At 35.4% G+C, this 19,398-nt stretch overlaps 1 protein-coding gene across 1 annotated transcript in view; it reads left to right on the plus strand.

Annotated features, from left to right (window-relative positions):
• The first annotated feature begins 195 nt into the window (after window positions 1-195).
• rap1gapa (RAP1 GTPase activating protein a) overlaps window positions 196-19,398 on the plus strand; it is a 29,571-nt gene continuing 10,368 nt past the window's right edge. The window contains exons 1-11 of the mRNA XM_073822679.1: window positions 196-271; window positions 500-553; window positions 794-877; window positions 3,340-3,440; window positions 4,864-4,993; window positions 8,344-8,499; window positions 8,589-8,660; window positions 9,559-9,645; window positions 10,407-10,547; window positions 11,860-12,003; window positions 16,351-16,428. Of these exons, the coding sequence (XP_073678780.1) occupies window positions 200-271; window positions 500-553; window positions 794-877; window positions 3,340-3,440; window positions 4,864-4,993; window positions 8,344-8,499; window positions 8,589-8,660; window positions 9,559-9,645; window positions 10,407-10,547; window positions 11,860-12,003; window positions 16,351-16,428 (1,119 nt within the window). The 5' untranslated portion in view covers window positions 196-199. The remainder of the gene's footprint in view (window positions 272-499; window positions 554-793; window positions 878-3,339; window positions 3,441-4,863; window positions 4,994-8,343; window positions 8,500-8,588; window positions 8,661-9,558; window positions 9,646-10,406; window positions 10,548-11,859; window positions 12,004-16,350; window positions 16,429-19,398) is intronic.

Genomic DNA, 19,398 nt, shown 5'->3' on the forward strand with positions numbered 1-19,398 from the left:
CAGCCGTGGATCATTCAGGTAACAACACAGTATTAGGAGTTAGGTGTATGTAAAGTTTTGAACAGGGTCAAAAGGGAGATTCTGCAAGGTGTATGTAAACTTTTAACTATATATATACCTTGATAAATTACTTTTTTGCAGCATTGTTTAGCTTCAATCTTATGTCTTCTAATGTCTTTTTCTTTCTTACAGAACGAAAATGAAAACATATCACGACGTGATTCCAATATCTTGTCTGACCGAGTTCCCCAACATTGTCCAGATGGCCAAGGTGAGAGTGAATCAAGCGCGGAGGAGGTGAAGGGGTCAGCACTATTGTTTTCAGGCCCTCCAATTCATCACACTTTTCTTCGAGTGACATGACTGATTGTCTCACTCTCCCATGAGCCTGTTCTGTCCTGCCTGGACAGACGACCATAGTGTTGCATCACTTTTGCAAGATCAAATGAGGAGAATGAGGAACGAATCAATATGTGCTTTCTTTTTTCTTTATTATCAGCTCGTCTGCGAAGAGGTGAACGTGGACCGATTTTTCCCTGTGCTATACCCAAAGGTACACAACCCTACACAATACAATTACAATCAATCTTTTTGTATGACCCACCTGCACAGGAGTGATACGCTTTACTCATTAACACATAATCCTAAATCATTTATCCTGGTTAATTAAAGTATAGCACTGGGAAATATGCTCGTTTTCAGTGTGAAAGTATTGCTCAAGGGTTTGCGGTGTTGACAATGCACTACCTAAAGGACATTTATCATGCTATTGAAAACATCTACTCTCCCACAGGCCTCCAGGCTCATCGTCACTTTCGACGAACACGTCATAAGCAACAACTTCAAGTTTGGAGTCATTTATCAGAAGTTTGGACAGGTGAGTCGCACGGGAAGCTTTATCTCTGTTAGCTTCTTCACAACCTATTTCCTCTCATTTAGTCTCATAAATCAGTGCTGTAACTCCCCATCATAATTCATCTTTATTTACAGTGGTGTGAAAAAGTGTTGGCCCCCTTCCTGATTTTTTTTGCATGTTTCTCACACTTTAATGTTTCAGATCATCAAACTAATTTAAATATTAATCAGAGATATCACAAGTAAACAAAACATGCAGTGTTTGAATAAAAAAATTTATAATGAAGGGAAAACAAAATCCAAACCCACATGGGCCACCCTTAGTACTGTAGCAACAACTGCAATCAAGTGTTTGCGATAACCTGCAATGAGTCTGCTGTGCAGAAATTTTGGCCCACTCATCTTGGCAGAACTGTTGTAATTCAGCCACATTGGAGGGTTTTCGAGCATGAACCACCTTTTTAAGGTCATGCCACAGCATCTCAATAGGATTCAGGTCAGGACATTGACTAGGCCACTCCAAAGTCTTCATTTTGTTTTTCTTCAGCCATTCAGAGGTGGATTTGCTGGTGTGTTTTGGATCATTGTCCTGCTGCAGAACCCAGGTTCACTTCAGCTTGAGGTCACGAACAGATGGCCGGACATTGTCCTTCAGGATTTTTTGGTAGTCAGCAGAATTCATGGTTCCATTTATCACAGCAAGTCTTCCAGGTCCAGAAGCAGCAAAACAGCCCCAGACCTTCACACTACCACCACCAGATTTTACTGTTGGTATGATGTTCTTTTTCTGAAATGCTGTGTTACTTTTACGGCAGATTTAATGGGACACACACCTTCCAAAAAGTTAAACTTTTGTCTCGTTAGTGTACAGAGTATTTTCCCAAAAGTCTTGGGGATCATCAAGATGTGTTCTGGCAGAACTGAGATGAGCCTTTATGTTCTTTTTGCTCAGCAGCGGTTTTCGTCTTGGAACTCTGCCATGCAGGCCATTTTTGCCCAGTCTCTTTCTTATGGTGGAGTCATAAACACTGACCTTAATTGAGGCAAGAGAGGCCTGCAGTTCTTTAGATGTTGTTGTGGAGTCTTATGTGACCTCTTGGATGAGTCGTCGCTGCACTCGGGGTAATTTTGGTCGGCCAGCCACTCCTGGGAAGGTTCACCACTGTTCCATTTTTTCGCTATTTGTGGATAATGGCTCTCACTGTGGTTCGCTGGAGTCCCAAAGCTTAAGAAATGGTTTTATAACCTTTTCCAGCCTGCTAGATCTCAATTACTTTCTTTCTCATTTGTTCCTGAATTTCTTTGGATCTCAACATGATGTGTAGCTTTTGAGGATCTTTTGGTCTACATCACTTTGTCAGGCAGGTCCTATTTAAGTGATGTCTTGATTGCGAACAGGTGTGGCAGTAATCACGCCTGGGTGTGGCTAGAGAAACTGAACACAGGTGTGAAAAACCACAGTTATTTCGCAAACACTCTTTCACACAGGGCCATTTGGGTTTGGATTTTTTTCCCTTCATAAAAAAAACCCTTCATTTAAAAATGTAAAATGTTGTGTTTACTTGTTTTATCTTTGATTCATATATACATTTGTTTGATGATCTGAAACATTAAAGTGTGACAAACATGCAAAAAAATAAAAAATCAGGAAGGGGGCCAACACTTTTTCACACCACTGTATATAACAACACCTTCGATTTTGATCCGATTCAAACCACTAACAAAGTAGTCCTTCCTCCTCTCAACCTCACAATGGCTCCTCTGCTTAGACAACAATCAAGCCGTTGTCTTCATTTCTCTTTTATTAAAATCACAAGGCTATTGTTCCCAGAGGAGAGCTTTGATTGCATTATGGCAGATCCTTGACTTTTAAGGCCGCAGAGAGTGAGAGGTGGCTGAGAGGCTCTTCGGGGACGCTTGCCAGCAACGCCCTTAGCGTATTAGCATGATAGCGGAGGCTGCGAGATATGCTTGAACAGCCTCTTCATCTCACAGATCGGTGTGTTTACACACTCAACCTTTCCAATGTGGGCAGTTCTCACATCTGAAACGCACCTTACAGATCAGCCCTCAAAACTTCCGCTTGCCCTCTTTGACTCTAAATGGGAGGCTATTTATTCAGGGGAACAATTTACATTTTCATCAAGCTAATTGACTCATGATGAGCCATTTAGGTTTGCTAATTTTAGAGTTTGCTTTTGTCCTCATCAAGATGTTCTTGTTTTTTTTATGCTCTTGCTTCGTTTCATTTTAAGCTTTGTGCTGTGACATAAAGCACTGTCATTATGTGTTCTTGTTATTTTTGTGAAAGGCTGATCTACTTTGTTATTTCGTTCAGTAATTGAAGTAATGATAATGCATGAAGCTTCTTTGTTGAGTTGACCTTTTATTGTACCTGAAGATGGGTTATTGTGTCTACTGCTAGAGTAAATACAAATGTTTGTTTGAAACTTTTAAGCATTTTATGTGTTTTTATATATGTAGACCTCAGAAGAGGAGTTGTTTGGGAATAACGAGGAGAGTCCTGCTTTGGTGGAGTTTTTAGAGTTTCTGGGACAGAAAATCGAGCTCCATGACTTCAAAGGGTAATGCTTATAAACAGAACGGCTCTTTCTCTCTCTCTACGGCATGAGTGAGATGTAGACGCACCAGATGAAATGTTTAACAGCATGAATTAATTAAGATAGAAGCTTTGGATGTTGGAGTTTTTATTTGTGGACTTCTGAGGAGAGATTTCACTAAGAATGAATGGCACTTTCTTAGAGCGTTGTTTATTTGGACAAACTTTCTGCATTGTTTGAACCTCTAAATCACAGAAAATGTGATTTGTGTTTGTGCTTAAAACTTCTAAAATCATCTGATTAAACTAGACTAAACCAGTTAACTAAAATTAACAAAAATTTAAATGGTTAATTTAAATAAAGGTGAAATAAAATAAAATAACATAAAATTTAAATATTATATAGAAAACTTAAAAAAAATTAAATTATAAATATTTCATTGGCACCTAACTGAAAATGTTACTAAAATGACTACTAAAAATGAATGACATTTTAAGGCTGAGAAAAATATTTAAATAAAAACAAAAACTGATAAAAATGACAAGCACATAAAATTACTAAAACTTAATACAAATAAAATGAAAACTTAAAAAAAATATAATTTTTAATCAAATATTTATAATTGTAAAATATCAAATATATATTATAAAATATTACAAATATTAACAATAAGCACATTTCACTAATAATATTAAATGTATTGTGTCATAGATTAAATAATTTAGGAGATTTACATGATTTATTCAGGTAGATTGCATTTAAAAATGAAATAATGTGTAATATTTTTGAGTAGAACTGGACGTGTTGTTATTAACTAAAACTAAAAACTAAAAAAAAAACTAAAAAAAAAAAAAAAAAGTGTTGTTATTAACCAGAAACTATCAAATAAAAAAATCTGTTAATTTAAGTAAAGGTAAAATGAAATAATTAAATAAAATAAAAAATAAATATTAGATAGAAAACTTTTTTGTTAATTTAAATAAAGGTGAAATAAAGTAAAATAACATTTAAATATAAGACAGAAAACTTAAAATAAAATAAAATAAAATAAATACAAAAAAAGGAAAACTTAAAAGATATAAAAATATATTATATTTCAATAAAATATATGAAAGGTAAAAATTTTATATTTTATAAAGTATTAATAATATATACAAAATATTACTAAAAAATATAATGCATTTTTAAATAAAATATAATAAATACTTTTGCAAAAGTATGCAAAATCAATAATTTATTCTTTAATTTTAGTGAGTGACTATATTATTTATTACTGAATAATAAAACACAGGTTTTCGTGCTGTAATAACATTGTGTTAAAAAAAATAGAATGTTCTTGCAGTATGTAACCTTCTATATCTTAGATTGATTGTCTCTGTTAAATGTAATGCTAACGATAGCCTTCATGTTTGACTGCTGAATCCTTGAATATGCTTTCTTCTACTAGGTTTCGTGGAGGATTGGATGTGACACATGGACAGACAGGCTCTGAATCTGTGTACCACAATTTCCACAACAAGGAGATCATGTTCCACGTGTCAACTAAGCTGCCTTACACAGAGGGCGATACACAGCAGGTACTCACAACAGACAGTGAGAGGGTCACTAATAACACATATGTTTTCCTTGCTTACAACTGTTTCAACTGTGCTAAGCATTAGTGTGACAAAATATAATCAGTTGTCTCTGAATATCCGTCTTTGTAGATTTGTTCTAATGCAAAATAAAAAAAAGCCACATAGGTATAAGCCATCTGGATTGACAGGAGGGGAGAAATCCATTCCTTAGCACTGGGACAGATGCTGTTTTTCTGCAGCCACACACTGCTGATGTGCTGGCAGATGATTGTTGACTCACAAAGTGACCTTTATTCTGCACCTTCACTGGCAGCGCTGCGTCCTCTGAGGAAGAGTGTTTTTAGAGCTCACTCCTCAGGGAATCTTCTACATTTAGAACACATGAAGCGCGCTCCTCCTCTCTCTCACTGTCATGTGTGCACACGCTCTGCAGTGATTGGAGGCTGACAGCAGATCGAGTTGGTGAACTGATGTCCGTGTTTAAATGAGCGGCAGCAACCTCTGTGTTTGCCCTTGCCAGCCATCTGTTGAGACATGTTGTGAAAAACAACTTCAGCACATGGCATCATTGACACAGAAATTAAACCTCTAAAATTAATGGAATTTATCATCAGATGTCAGCCAGAAGAGCGATTAACGACACTTGTTGCAAGTGTGGGTTCGTATATTACATCAAATATGTTTTGGCTGGCTTGTTTGATTCCTAATCAGTAAAGTGCAAGATGCTGTGCTATACTTTGAATATATTTACAGTACACTACGTCAAAAGTTTTTGGACAGTAAGATTTTAATGTTTTTCTTCTCACCAAGCCTGCATTTATGTGATCCAAAGTATAGCAAAAATGGTAAAATTTTGAAATATTATTACTATTTAAAATAATAGTTTTTTCTATTTGAATATACACTGCCGCTCAAAAGTTTGGGATCAGTAAGATTTCTAATGCTTTCTAAAAGAGAGTTTTCTGCTCATCAAGGCTGTGTTTATTTGATTAAAAATACAGAAAAAACTGTAATATTTTGACATATTTTTGCAATTTAAAATTGTGGTTTTCTATTTTAATATATTTTAAAATATAATTTATTCCTATGATGCAAAGCTGAATTTTCAGCATCATTGCTCCAGTCTTTAGTGTCACATGATCCTTATTATCAGTGTTGGAAACAGTTGTGCTGCTTAATATTTTTTGGAACCTGTGATACTTTTTACAGCATTTATTTAAAATAGAAATCTTTTGTAACAATATACACTACCGTTTTTTTTTTCTTTCCTTGAAAGAAATTAATACTTTTATTCAGCAAGGGTGTTAAATTGATAAAAAGTGATAGTAGAGACTTGTTAGAAAAGATTTATATTTTGAATAAATGCTGTTCTTTTTAACTTCTGAAAAAAGTATGACAAAAATATTAAAAATATTAAGCAGCACAACTGTTTCCAACATTAATTCCAATAAAAGTAATAAATCAGTATATTAGAATGATTTTTGAAGGATCATGTGACACTGAGGACTGGAGTAATGGCTGATAAAAAAGTCAGCTTTTCATTACAGAAATAAATTATATTCTAAAGTATATTAAAATAGAAAACTGATATTTTGAATTGGAATAATAATTCATAATATTATTTTTTCTGTATTGTTGATCAAATAAATGGAACTTTGATGAGCATAAGATACTTTTAAAAAAAAAAAACATTAAAATCTTAATGATCCAAAACTTCTGAGCTGCAGTGTATTTTATCTCTATTTTTAGCATCATTACTCCAGTCACATGATTCTTCAGAAATCATTCTAATATTCTGATATGCCGTTCAAAAAACATTATCATTATGTTGAAAACAGCTAAGTAGAATTTTTCAGGTTTCTTTAAATAATAGAAAGTTTTTAGAACAGTATTTATCTGAAATAGAAATATTTTGTAATATAATAAATGTCTTTATTATCACTTTTCCCAACAATAAAAAAGAATTATACTGACTCCAAGCTTTTAAATAGTATAATGTATAATGTTACAAAAGCTTTTTATTTTAGATGAATGCTGATCTTTGGATCTTTCTATTCATCAAAGAATCCTAAAAAAATGCACTGAACTGTTTTAAATATTGATAATAATGATAAAAATGTTTCTTGAACAGAACATCAGCATATTAGAATGATTTCTGAAGCTACATGTGACTTAAAAGACTGAAAGTAATGATGCTGAAAATTCTGCTTTGCAATCACACCAATAAGTTAACATTTTAAATACTTTAAAATTTTTATTTTAATGAGATATTAAAATATTGCAAATAAATGTTTTAATTTATTTGTATTTTGATCAAATAATGCAGCCTAGGTGAGCATAAGAGACTTTTAAAAACATTAAAATATTCTTATAGACCCCAAACATTTTAACTGTAAAAATAATCAAAATTAGAGAACAATATATAAATACTTGTTGTTTTCTGAAATATTGTTAATCTTCATCGCTTAAAATTTGAAGGAGTATTATCTGTACATATATGGTAACATGTTTGATAAAATATCTCCAAAAAAATTTTTTGTGGAAAGCACAGTGATCAAAATTAGATAACAGTAACCATTGTAGCACAAAAGAAGATTACAGCTAAAATCTTGGAGAATTACTGCTGTCAGAAATTAGTAGGAAGTGTAGAAATCCTTGGTTGAATGACTTCAAGCAATTCCAGCTGCAGTGCTGAACCAATTCCCCATTGAGACTCTCTGCATTATCATGTCTTCTTGTACATTTGTCTTACATGGCCGACCAGCCTTTTTAGGAGACGTAATTAAATTAGTGTCATTGTATACCTGCAATATTTGAGAAATCACAGATTTTGGAATGACCAGATTCTCTTGCAATGGCTGAAATGGTCATCCCTTAGGCTTTCATCTGAACAACTTCATGTCGCAGGATTTCAGCCAACTTAGAACAGCCCACCATCTTGCAATCTCAGTGAAAATTGGAGGAATGCTGCCAATTAAATAGGGTTTGTCATATAGTAAATTAGCACCAGGTGCCAGATTAACCAATACTTGTTCTATAATTTTGCTAAGAGTTATTTTTCAAATATCATATTTAAGTTATTTATGCTTTGCTTTATATGAAACTATGGTGAAAAGTGTTTTAGTTCATGCAGTACTATAGTTTGTCCTTAGGTACACTGCAACACTGTTTTAGCCAATCAGCATCCAGAACCCACTTTTTTAATTATTCTTTGACTTTAAAGCTGGTAATACATTTTAAATTATGCCAAAGAAATCTCACTGTAACAGCTGTTTGGTACTAGACTCTTACATAAGGAGATTTTAAATGAAGGATTATAAAAACTAAACTCTCTTGTTTTGTTATTGCAGCTACAAAGGAAGAGGCATATAGGAAACGACATTGTGGCCATCGTGTTTCAAGAAGAGAACACTCCGTTTGTGCCAGATATGATTGCCTCCAACTTCCTGCATGCCTATGTAGTGGTGCAAGTTGAAAATGCTTGTTCTGACAACGTTCTCTACAAGGTACATCATCACAGTATTATTGCAATCTAACGCTTCTGTAACACTTGTATGTGAGTCAGTAAGTGATACTTGTATTTGTCATCATCTAGGTTTCAGTAACAGCAAGAGATGACGTCCCCTTCTTCGGACCACCCCTCCCCAACCCAGCCGTTTTTAAGAAAGTGAGTTGATGAATCTAAATAAATGGAAATGGAGTATTTATGCATTGCACTTGCAACATCAGGGTCATGGGTTCAGTTATTAAGGAATGCATTGATGAAATATATACAGCAAATGCTCTTTAAAGGGAAAGTTCACCAAATAATGAAAAATACCCAATTTACTCACACTCAAGCCATCCTAGGTGAACATGACTTTCTTTGTTCAGACGAATACAATCAGTTATATTAAAAAATGTCCTGGCCTTTTCAAGCTTTACAGAATAATAGCCATCATATACTACTGTAGGATGACTTAAGGGTGAGTAAATCATAGGGTAATTATCATTTTGGGTGAACTATCTCTTTAAGTGGCATTTGAGGGTAAGAGTATCTATTAAATACAATTCTGTTCATTTCAAAAGTTAGGTGTTAGTAAGATTTTTGTAAACATTTTTGAAACTCTCCTATGCTTACCAAAGCTGCATTATTCGATTAAAATACAGTAAAAACTGTAATATTGTGAAATAGTATTACATTTTAAAATAATGCAGTTTGTAATTTATTCCAGTGATTTATTCCTTTGAATTTCAGTGTCACGTAATCCTTCAGAAATAATTATTATATACCAATTTGGTGATCAAGAAACATTAATCATTAATATTTCCATGCAAATAACAGTTGTGCTGCTTAATATTTATCTAGAGACCATATTATTTTTCGAGAATTCTTTGATGAATATAAAGAACAAAAGAACAGCATTTTTTAATAGATTTTTTATATGCATCCCTGCTAAATAAAAGTGCTAATTTATTTTGAATCTTTTAAATGGTAGTGTATGTTACGAAAACAAAAAAAGAACCACTAATTTTCACTAATCTCTCTCATCTGATCTCTTTCTACACCTTTCTTCCTCTCTTAGGGTCCAGAGTTTCATGAATTCTTGCTTAGCAAACTGATCAATGCTGAATACGCTTGTTACAAAGCTGAAAAATTTGCCAAATTAGAGGTGAGTGTCATTAAGTTGTCGGAAATCAGTATAGTTTCAAAGGTGATGTATTGATAAAATGTATTTTATGATATATGTGATTAACAAATGCATACATGTAATGTAAATGTCCTTAAAGGGATAGCTTACACAAAAATGAAAATTCTGACATTAATTACTCACCCTAATGTCGTTCCAAACCCACAAGACCTTTGTTTATCTTCGGAACGCAAATTTACTTAGTTTTATGACCCTGCATAGACAGCAACACAACTGACACGTTCAAGATTTAAAAAGGTGATAAGGACATAGTTAAAATAGTCCATGTGACATCAGTGGTTCAACTGTAATTTTATAAAGCTGCGAGAATTCTTGTAAAATCTCGTCGAAGACTGACATAGAAGAGAGGAAATTGTCTTTGTGCACAAAAAGTATTCTCATAGCTTCATCTAAATTAAGGCTGAACCACTGATGTCAAATGGACTAACAATGTCCTTACTGCCTTTCTGGGTCTTGAACATGTCAGTTGTGTTGCTGTCTATGCAGGGTCAGAAAACCCTCGGATTTATAAAAATATCTTAATTTTTTTCTGAAGATGAACAAAGGTCTTATGGGTTTGGAATGACATGAGGCTGAGTAATTAATAACAGAATTTTCATTTTTGGGGAGAACTGTCCCTTTAAAATAAATTCACAAGCCTCGTCTAGTATTCATTTACTGCTTATATTCAAATGTATTTACTATGTCTATATACAAGTACAATATCCCACTTCTATCACCAGGAGCGTACCCGATCTGCCCTTCTGGAGACGCTGTATGAGGAGCTGCACATTAACAGTCAGGCTATGATGGGGCTGGGAGGAGAGGAGGACAAACTGGAGAATGGAGGAGGAGGGGGAGGGGGCTTCTTTGAATCTTTCAAGGTAATCCACAAGGACACAGGGCTCTAGGGGTCTCTGTGAGGGCACTAACGTCCAGAATAGAGGAGGATGGGGATGTTTGTGAAGCGTTACTGTGGCTTGTGTGTGAATGATGGACGGGGTGCATTTGGTTTGTGGTCATGAATCTTTTCATGACATGAGATGAGTCATTCATTTATTTGTATAACATTATATATATAAAAAAATAATAATTTTTGTTAACATTTTAAATGAGATTTTATTTTCTGTTTTTATTTAAGTTCAAGTTTTAGTCATTTTGTTGTGTTAATGTCTATTTGGTATTAGTTTTTATTTAATTTAGGATTAGTTATTTTAATACTTTAGTATCCAAATTTTATTTCACTTAACATTTGTGTGGTTTTAGTTTTAGTTAATGATAATAACTATGATTCCCACTGGTCTTTTTGATTTTGCTGCTATTATTTCTTATGAACGGTAGCATTTTTTCTCTTTTGGGATTTAGATAGCGGTGTCTTTATGACTCCAGCTGCCAAGCGATGTAACTGATGCTACCTAAATTAAATTACTCATTACTATAATTAACACTAATTAGTCCTATTAGCACAAGTTATCTCACATGCTCTACAGTGTTTCGCTTTCTAAAATACTTTGCAAATTAATCAGTAGTACATGATTAATCATACACGACACTAATATTTCTCTGTAATGTGCAGCATTATGCCTGATGAGTATTTAGAGTTTTTTTTTTTTTCAAATAGACTGAATTTTCCATAGCTATAATTCATAACAGACAAACAATTTGTATGAGTTTGTGTATGAGTATGAGAGCCGGGTTTATAATTGAAGGTATTCAATGGTGTTCACAGATTGATTGTGGTCATCCAAACATAAAAAAAAATCAATCAATCAGACTTCTTATAAATCATTTTCACTATCTGTCCTATTGTACTTGCTTCCACAACTACTAATTCACAGTTTTTCTTCAGCAGCCAAACTCATTAGCATAGACACAGCTCATCTGTGATTATGAGATTCTGGGATTTTCCTTTGAAATCAGGCGGCACTTTTGTGGGTGATGTTTAATCAATATCCATTAACACTCTCAGGCGGTTTTGCCCTCTAATGGTTGCTAGCTTCAATAGTGACTTCCTGCTAGTTTCGTACCATTCCGTCCTCCCTCCGGCCACTTGCTTTTTTCTTTTCCGAACAAAACTCCACTCTTTGCTCAGGTCGTTTTAGCTACTTGATTCATTGGCTTCAGACCCAGTCCATTGGCCCTCCCTGACCAGCTGCTGCTCACCGTGTCTCCTCCTCATCTCTCCCTGTGCTATAGCGGGTGATCCGCAGCAGGAGCCAGTCTCTGGACACCATGGGCCTCAATATCAGGAAGTACACAGTCTCCAATAGTCACAGCGGCAGTTTCACCCACAACAACAACAACCACCATTCACCAGAGACCCCCAAACCCCCTGGGATAGTAAGTAACCCCCCTGCCCTACTGGATTTCCAATGGGCCTAAACTATGTTAGTTCCCTCACTTCCCTCCACTATGAGGTAAAATCCCAGTCCTGGCTACACATACTTCACTAATTCCTGATTCCACTGAAAGTTAAGCAAATGCACAGATGCTCTGAGTTCCCAAACTAAGAACAAAACAAGAACAATGAAGATGAAATAATCAACCAACTTCTATTTAATTAATAATTTCCCTAATGCACCAGTCCCTTAACATTTTTCCTCATTCCCATCATGCTTTTTGTCTGTCATCTCTGCAGCCACTGATCTTATTCACTGGAGGTTTGACAGTTTACCTCAAGAAGGTTTCTTAAAAGGGTCACTTAAATGCACTGGTCTTGCTCATGTTCGCTGCTCTAGCAAGAGTTAGTATTTCTTGAGTTAAAAGGGTCAATGACATGAAGCTCCTATCTATTAATTTATTATAAATGTAATCCATAGATTTAATGATTTGAATACACCTCTTCTATGATAAGCTCACTGATGTTTCAGAAGGAAACTTGATGCATTAATAGCCGGGGCTGAAATTTGAAGATAAAGGTAAATTTACATTATTTTGACTTCTGCAAGTATCTTCTGTAGCTTCTAAAGGACAGCCCCGAATGAAATAAATATGATATTTAGGCAAAATAAGAAAAAATGTACTCATCTTTATTTTGTTCAAAAGTTTACACCCCCGGCTCTTAATGCATAGTTTTTCTTCTGAAGCATGAGTGAGCGTTTTAACTTTCTGTAATAGTTGCATATGAGTCCCTCAGTTGTTCTCAGCATGAAAAGATGGATCTCAAAATCATACAGTCATTGTTGAAAAGGGTTCAAATACACCAAAATGCTGAAAAACCAAAGAATTTGTGAGACCTGAAGGATTTTTCTGAAGAACAGCAGGCAGTTTAACTGTGTTCAGGACAAACAAAGGACTCATGAACAGCTATCACTAAAAAAAATACACAGTTGTGGATCATTTAGGTAACAACACAGTATTAAGAATCAAGTGTATGTAAACTTTTGAACAGGTTTTTATAAAAAAATGTACAGGTTTTTGTCATTAATGAGTCATTAACCCAAAAGCATGATATATGAATTTGTGCTTTCCCCAGAGAAGACTGTTATTTTTTTAACCCGTTATAATCATAGGAGGTGTGAGTGTGTGTTATGGTGAAGATGAGGTCTTCTGAGGAGTGCATGACAGAAAGTGGTCTTGAATGTGTTGCATGTTGCTCATGAGGGAATGCAATGCTGTCAGATAGTCTACAAAGGGGTCATATGAGATGTTATTTTGTTATTTTCCTTGCAGTGTCTCTCAGGAATGAATATTATCTGATTCTGAAGTAGGCTAAGGCAGCCTGCAGCAGTGTTAGTATAAAGATTGTTGTGAATGTTTTGACCTTACCACATCCCCCACAGGATCAGCACCACATACGGACCTGCTGGGAGAGTTACATATTTATGTGTGTGCATGCTGAATGGATTCTGCTGTGCTAACGTTTTAATATGCAGGTGTCCTGTTGGTAAGTATAATGCTTGCACAGCTTAAGTGTAGCCAGCTCTTGTTCCGTCAAGCGCAGCGGCTCTTATGGTGCTGCTCCTTGCCCTGGGGACTATTACACACTGAGAGCCATGCTAAGTCATGCCAGCACCCCTCGTGAGCACAGCTCATATGAGTCGAGTGAAATCCCACTTTCCCCACAGGGACTCGCGCTGGAACAGACTTCGGAGTTACTGAGCAGTGTCTCTGTCACAGTTAATGTTTCTGTTATTTATAGCGCTGTCGTATGCCGTGTCAGCCAAATGGACGTTCTGACCTTCACACAGGTTATGAAATGGAGAATAAAGACTGAGAATTTAGCACAAATAGTATTTTGCTATTGGGAATTTAGTCCCAGGTGTTAGTTACAGGTGAAGTCGTGTTTAGTGATTCATCACCCTATGGTGATTAAGTCAGAACAAATAAGGCCATTGATAAATGAAAACATCTGTGAAACACATTGAAACTGCAAAGTGTATATACGTAAACAATACGTAAAATTAATAACATAAAGTAAATAAAAACTACTTTAAAATCTCACTGAATCTTGCATAGGTCTAGTGATATGTACAATTATTAACATAAACTGGATAGCAAAATTAACAGTTTTCTAAATTCTTTTTTTTTTTTTTTTGGAGCTTTTATTTTATTTGTTTTGTACTATTTTATTTTATTGTAAAAAAAACATTGTGAAACATTAAAATTGTAAAGCGTATAGGTTTAACATTATGCAAAATTAAAAATTAATAACATAAACTAAATAAAAACTTTAAACACTAAATATTGCCCAATGATATGCAAACTTATTAACATAAAATGGATAGTAAAATTAACATTTTTGTATATTTTTGTATTATTTGTACATTTTTATTTTGTTGTAGTTTTTTTTTACATTTGTTTTTGTAAAAAAAAATTGTAAATAAAAATATCTGTAAAACACTGAAGTGTATAGGTCCAACAATATGCAAAATTAATAAAAAAAAATCATTCTGAAACTTCCATAGGTTCAAATAAATGATTTTTTATTTAATATTTTTTGTATTGTTTGCAAATTTTTATTTAGTTGTAGTTTTTATTTTATCAGATATATGCAAAATTATTAACACAAACTGGATAGTAAAATTTACAGTTTTGTGAAATTTTTGTATTTAGTAACTTTGGTATTATTTCTACATTATTATTTAGTTGTAGTTTTCATTTTATTGATGACATGTTTTGTAAATTCTTTATTATTTAATATCTTTTGTATCTGTACATTTTTATTTTGTTGTAGTTTTGTATGTTATCAATGATATGCAAAATTATTAACATAAGTAGTAAAATTAAGTTTTGTAAATTCATTTTTAATATTTTTGTATAATTTGTATGTTTTTGTTGTAGTTTTTATTTTATCAATAATATTCAAAATTATTAACATAAACTGGATAGGAAAATTACGTTTTGTAAATTCTCTTTCTGTTTAATGTTTTTCTAATTTGCTGTACTGTTTTTTTGTTGTTGTTTTAAATTGTTGTGCAATTTTTTTTGTAAATAAAAACATCTGTAAATCACACTGAAACTTGCATAGGTCCAAATAAATGCACAATTATTAACATAAACTGGGTAGTACATTAAAAGTTTTGCAAATTCCTTTTTATGTAATATGTTTTGTAATATTTGTACATTGCTATTTTGTTGTAGTTTTCATCAGTGATTATCAGAATTATTAAATATTTTAAAATTAATACTTTTTTTGTATTATCTGTGCAAACTTTTTTGTTGTGATTTTTATTTTAATAATTTTTTGTGCAATTTTATTTTATTGTAAATAAAAACATCTGTAAATCACACTGAGATGTGCATAGGTCCAAATAAATCCACAATTATTAATATAAACTGGGTAGTACATTAAAAGTTTTGCAAATTCTTTTTTATTTAATATTTTTTGTAATATTGGTACATTTCTATTTTGTTGTAGTTTTCATCAGTGATTATCAAAATGATTAATTATTTTAAAATTAAAAAAATATTTTTTGGTAAATTGTTTTTATTTATTTTTTGTATTACCTGTACAAACTTTTTTTGTTGTAGTTTTTATTTTATTTATTTTTATGCAATTTTATTTTATTGTAAATAAAAACATGTGGAAAACACATTGAAACTGCAAAGTGTATAGGTCCAATAATAAGCAAAATTAATAACAAAGTAAATAAAAAACTTTAAAATTACACTGAAATTCAGGTCCAATGCAATGCAAAATTATTAACATAATAGTAAAATTGAAGTTATACAAAGTTTTTTTTATATATTTACAGTTCTGTTTGTATTTTTTGTACCATTTTATTTTTGTAATTTTTTTGTACAATTTTATTGTAAATAAAAACATCCTTTGATGTTACATCTGGCCCAATTAATAAGAGTTCAGGTACCAAAACATTGCAGAAATGTTTATTTAACCGCATGATATGAACTTTCTTGTCGGACTAACCTGTTCCAGTAATGTTAACCTGACTAACTTGAGTTCAAATGTCAGCTGTCCCGTTGTCTTCAATTGTGTGCTGTGTGCTCCTACTTCAGCTTTCTTGTCCTTCACAGGTCCCCATACCTGCTGAGGCTACTCCGGCCCTTTTTTCCTTGTGTGGCTACTCTGTTGTGTTCATGACAGCTCGTTTTCTTGCTGTTCATGCTTTGATGACTGTCTCTCCAGCAGATGTTTGTAGACTACTTTGTTTGTATAACACATAACCTGCTGCATGGACTCATGATTTATCTCGTTCTCTCTCTTTCTCTGTGGGCTCTGTGCAGTCATTGCTTGTCCCAGGCAAAAGTCCCAGTAAATATGGACGGCGTGGCAGTGCCATAGGAATAGGAACCATAGAAGAGGTTCATGTATAACTCTCACTCCTCTCTCATATGCATCATTTGTTCTCACCGCATGACTTTTACACCATACAACTGCAGTTACAGTCAGCTGGAGCCAATTTAACTCCTTTTATTTATTAATGCACTGATTATAATGTAAAATTAGATTATGAAACTTCATATTCAGGGCTGATGCCATATTTAATTTTACACAAATAAAAATTAAGCTGATAAATGGATGTGCATCCAGTTTTTCTAAATTTTTAAGTATTACGTCAAAAATGTAATAATTCGATTTGTTTGTACAATAGAAATAGTTTGGAAATACACATAATCTGATCGTTTTGTTAACCTAATGATTGACACCAGTATATAATAATAATAATACACCCACTCAACAATTAAAACTGATTAAACTGATCATTCAGTTATTATAGTTAACTACAATTAAATTGATAAAATGGCTTTCTTTACTTTCATAAAAATTAAATCATGAAATAAAATTCAATTAATTTAACTTGATATACTAAATTAACTAAAACTACAGAAAAAGACCAAAAAATACTAAATGCATAAAATGGCTTTCATTATTTTGAATACGTTTAAAAAATAAATAAATTTGTTTTTAGATTTCTTTTAATTTAAATTTGTTTTGTTTTTGAAATAAAATAAAATAAAATAAAAACATTTCAAATTTCATTTAATTTAACTTGATATGCTAAAATAACGAAAACAAAAGCTATATATATATATATATATATATATATATATATATATATATATATATATATATAATTTAATAAATTTTACTTGATATACTAAAATAACTAAAATGAAAATGAATAAAAGCTATCTACATGTTTAAAACAAAAGCTAAAAAAAGACAAAAAAACAATAAAAATTACTAAATGCATAAAATGGTTTCATTACGTCTAGGTTACGAAGGTAACCCACGTTCCCTGAAGGAGGGAACGGAGACGTTACATGGGGATCTCGCCTGAGAGACCGATCATCTCTGAGCCTTATATAAAAAGGCCAATTGCAAATTGGCGAGTGGACGTGCGCGTCGGCCACTCCCCCGTACATACGGGTATATAAGATGGCGGCGCGCATCACTCAAACAGGTTTTCGCTGAAGAGCCGTCAAGCCGGCGTCAGCGCGACGCCAGGGGCGTGGCAGGGGAATGTAACGTCTCCGTTCCCTCCTTCAGGGAACGTGGGTTACCTCGTAACCTAGACGTTCCCCTTCAGTCGAATCACTTCGACGTTACATGGGAACTAGCCCTATGGAAAAGGCCACGACCCTGACGCCGCGTTACGCAACAACTTCACGTGCTGACAAGTATACGTGCCGACAGGCGAAGTGTAACGTAACCCCTTCCCAACGCCCTGAGGGGACCCTTCCAGGGATGCCAGTTGTAACTGAAGCATGGGTTGGGGGGGCGGAGCACATGAAATCTTTACATGTGGAAATGAGAATAATTCAATATATCCATAAAGGTTTTTAGGGATACACGAGGGAAACAGCGGTCTCCTCCGCTGGAATAATAAAAAACTAAGCCACAACCTGCGGGGCGAAGGAGACCCAGGCAGGATCACAGTGCAGGGCTACTCCGCGCCTAGCCCTGACTGCGGGGCAGGAGGACCCAGGGTTCGCTGGAGGGAACATACTGGAAAATAGCGCACGGATCCATGTGGGAATGGCGCCGCAAGCCGACACCAGCCGGTCTTCCCGCTCACCTGTGAGTCCTTATATTAGGACACGGGAGAACGGCCTCTACGCAAGGTTGTAGAACCAAGCGAAGGTGGGGTGTCGCCCAGCCCGCAGCTTCCGGTTTTACATCTGCTGGTGAGGTGCCATGAACCAAGGATCACGGCTGTCCCTGAGTATAACAGGGAGAAGGCATCTACCACCCAGTTAGCCAACCTCAGTTCGGGGAGCATTCCCTTTCTGCTGAATCCCGAGGCAGATGAAGCTGCTGGTGCGGCTGAAGTGCCGAGTGATTCAAGTTTCACATATTTAACGACACAACATCGCAAGGCTGGGTCTGCCTCCTCCGGGGCAGAGCTTGCAGGTTCACCACCTGATCGCGGAAAGGCGTGGTGGGAACCTTGGGCACCGGGCCGGGGTCTCGACGGTAACGTGGAAAACGCCGGGCCCGAATTTCTCAACACACTTTGCTGGCAGAGACGCATGTAGGCCCTCTTAATGGGAGCCAGGGCAGTCAGGAGCGCTGTCTTAATGACAGGAATTTTAGCTCGACTGAGGCCAGTGGCTCCGATGGAGCGACCCGCGGCCCTGAAAGGCGACGGGGAGGTCCAAGAGGTATGAGGTGTTATTTTTGCTAAGCACCCCCGAGGAACCTGAGCTTGTCGGTACCCCACCCTCTTAAAGGAAGCCAGGGCAGTCAGGAGTGCTGTCTTAATGACAGGAATTCTAACTCGACTGAGGCCCATGGCTCTTAAGGAGCAACCCGTGGCCCTGAAAGGCGATGGGGGGGTCCCAGAGGGTATGAGGTGTTACTTGACAGAGAAAACTTGTAGGTCTCCTGCCCTCTTAACGGGAGCCAGGGCGGTCAGGAGCGCTGTCTTGATGACAGGAATGTTAGCTCGACTGAGGCCAATGGCTCAATAGGAGCGTCCCACGGCTCTGAAGGCGACGGGAAGGTCCCAAGAGGGTATGGGGTGCGTTCTGGGCACCTCTGTGAAACCTCACGACCAGAGAATGCTTACCTACTTTGCTCCATCTACTGCATGTGATATGCGGCGAAGCCGCGGCATATACTTGGAGTGTCGAGGGGACAGCCTGCGCTCAAACTCTCCTGCAGGAAGGGAAGCATTACTGCAATCGTGTATCTCTGTGGGTCCTCTCTTTAGCGAGAGGAATGCCAGCAAATAGACCTCATCTCAGTGCGTAAGCCTGCCTGGTCAAGGGAGCTCGGTACCGAGTGATAGTTGTATCACGGCCTGTGAAGGCCGGAGAGGTCTGGGG

This window comes from Garra rufa, chromosome 18, assembly GCF_049309525.1.
Source record: "Garra rufa chromosome 18, GarRuf1.0, whole genome shotgun sequence".
Taxonomy (NCBI): Eukaryota; Metazoa; Chordata; class Actinopteri; order Cypriniformes; family Cyprinidae; genus Garra; species Garra rufa.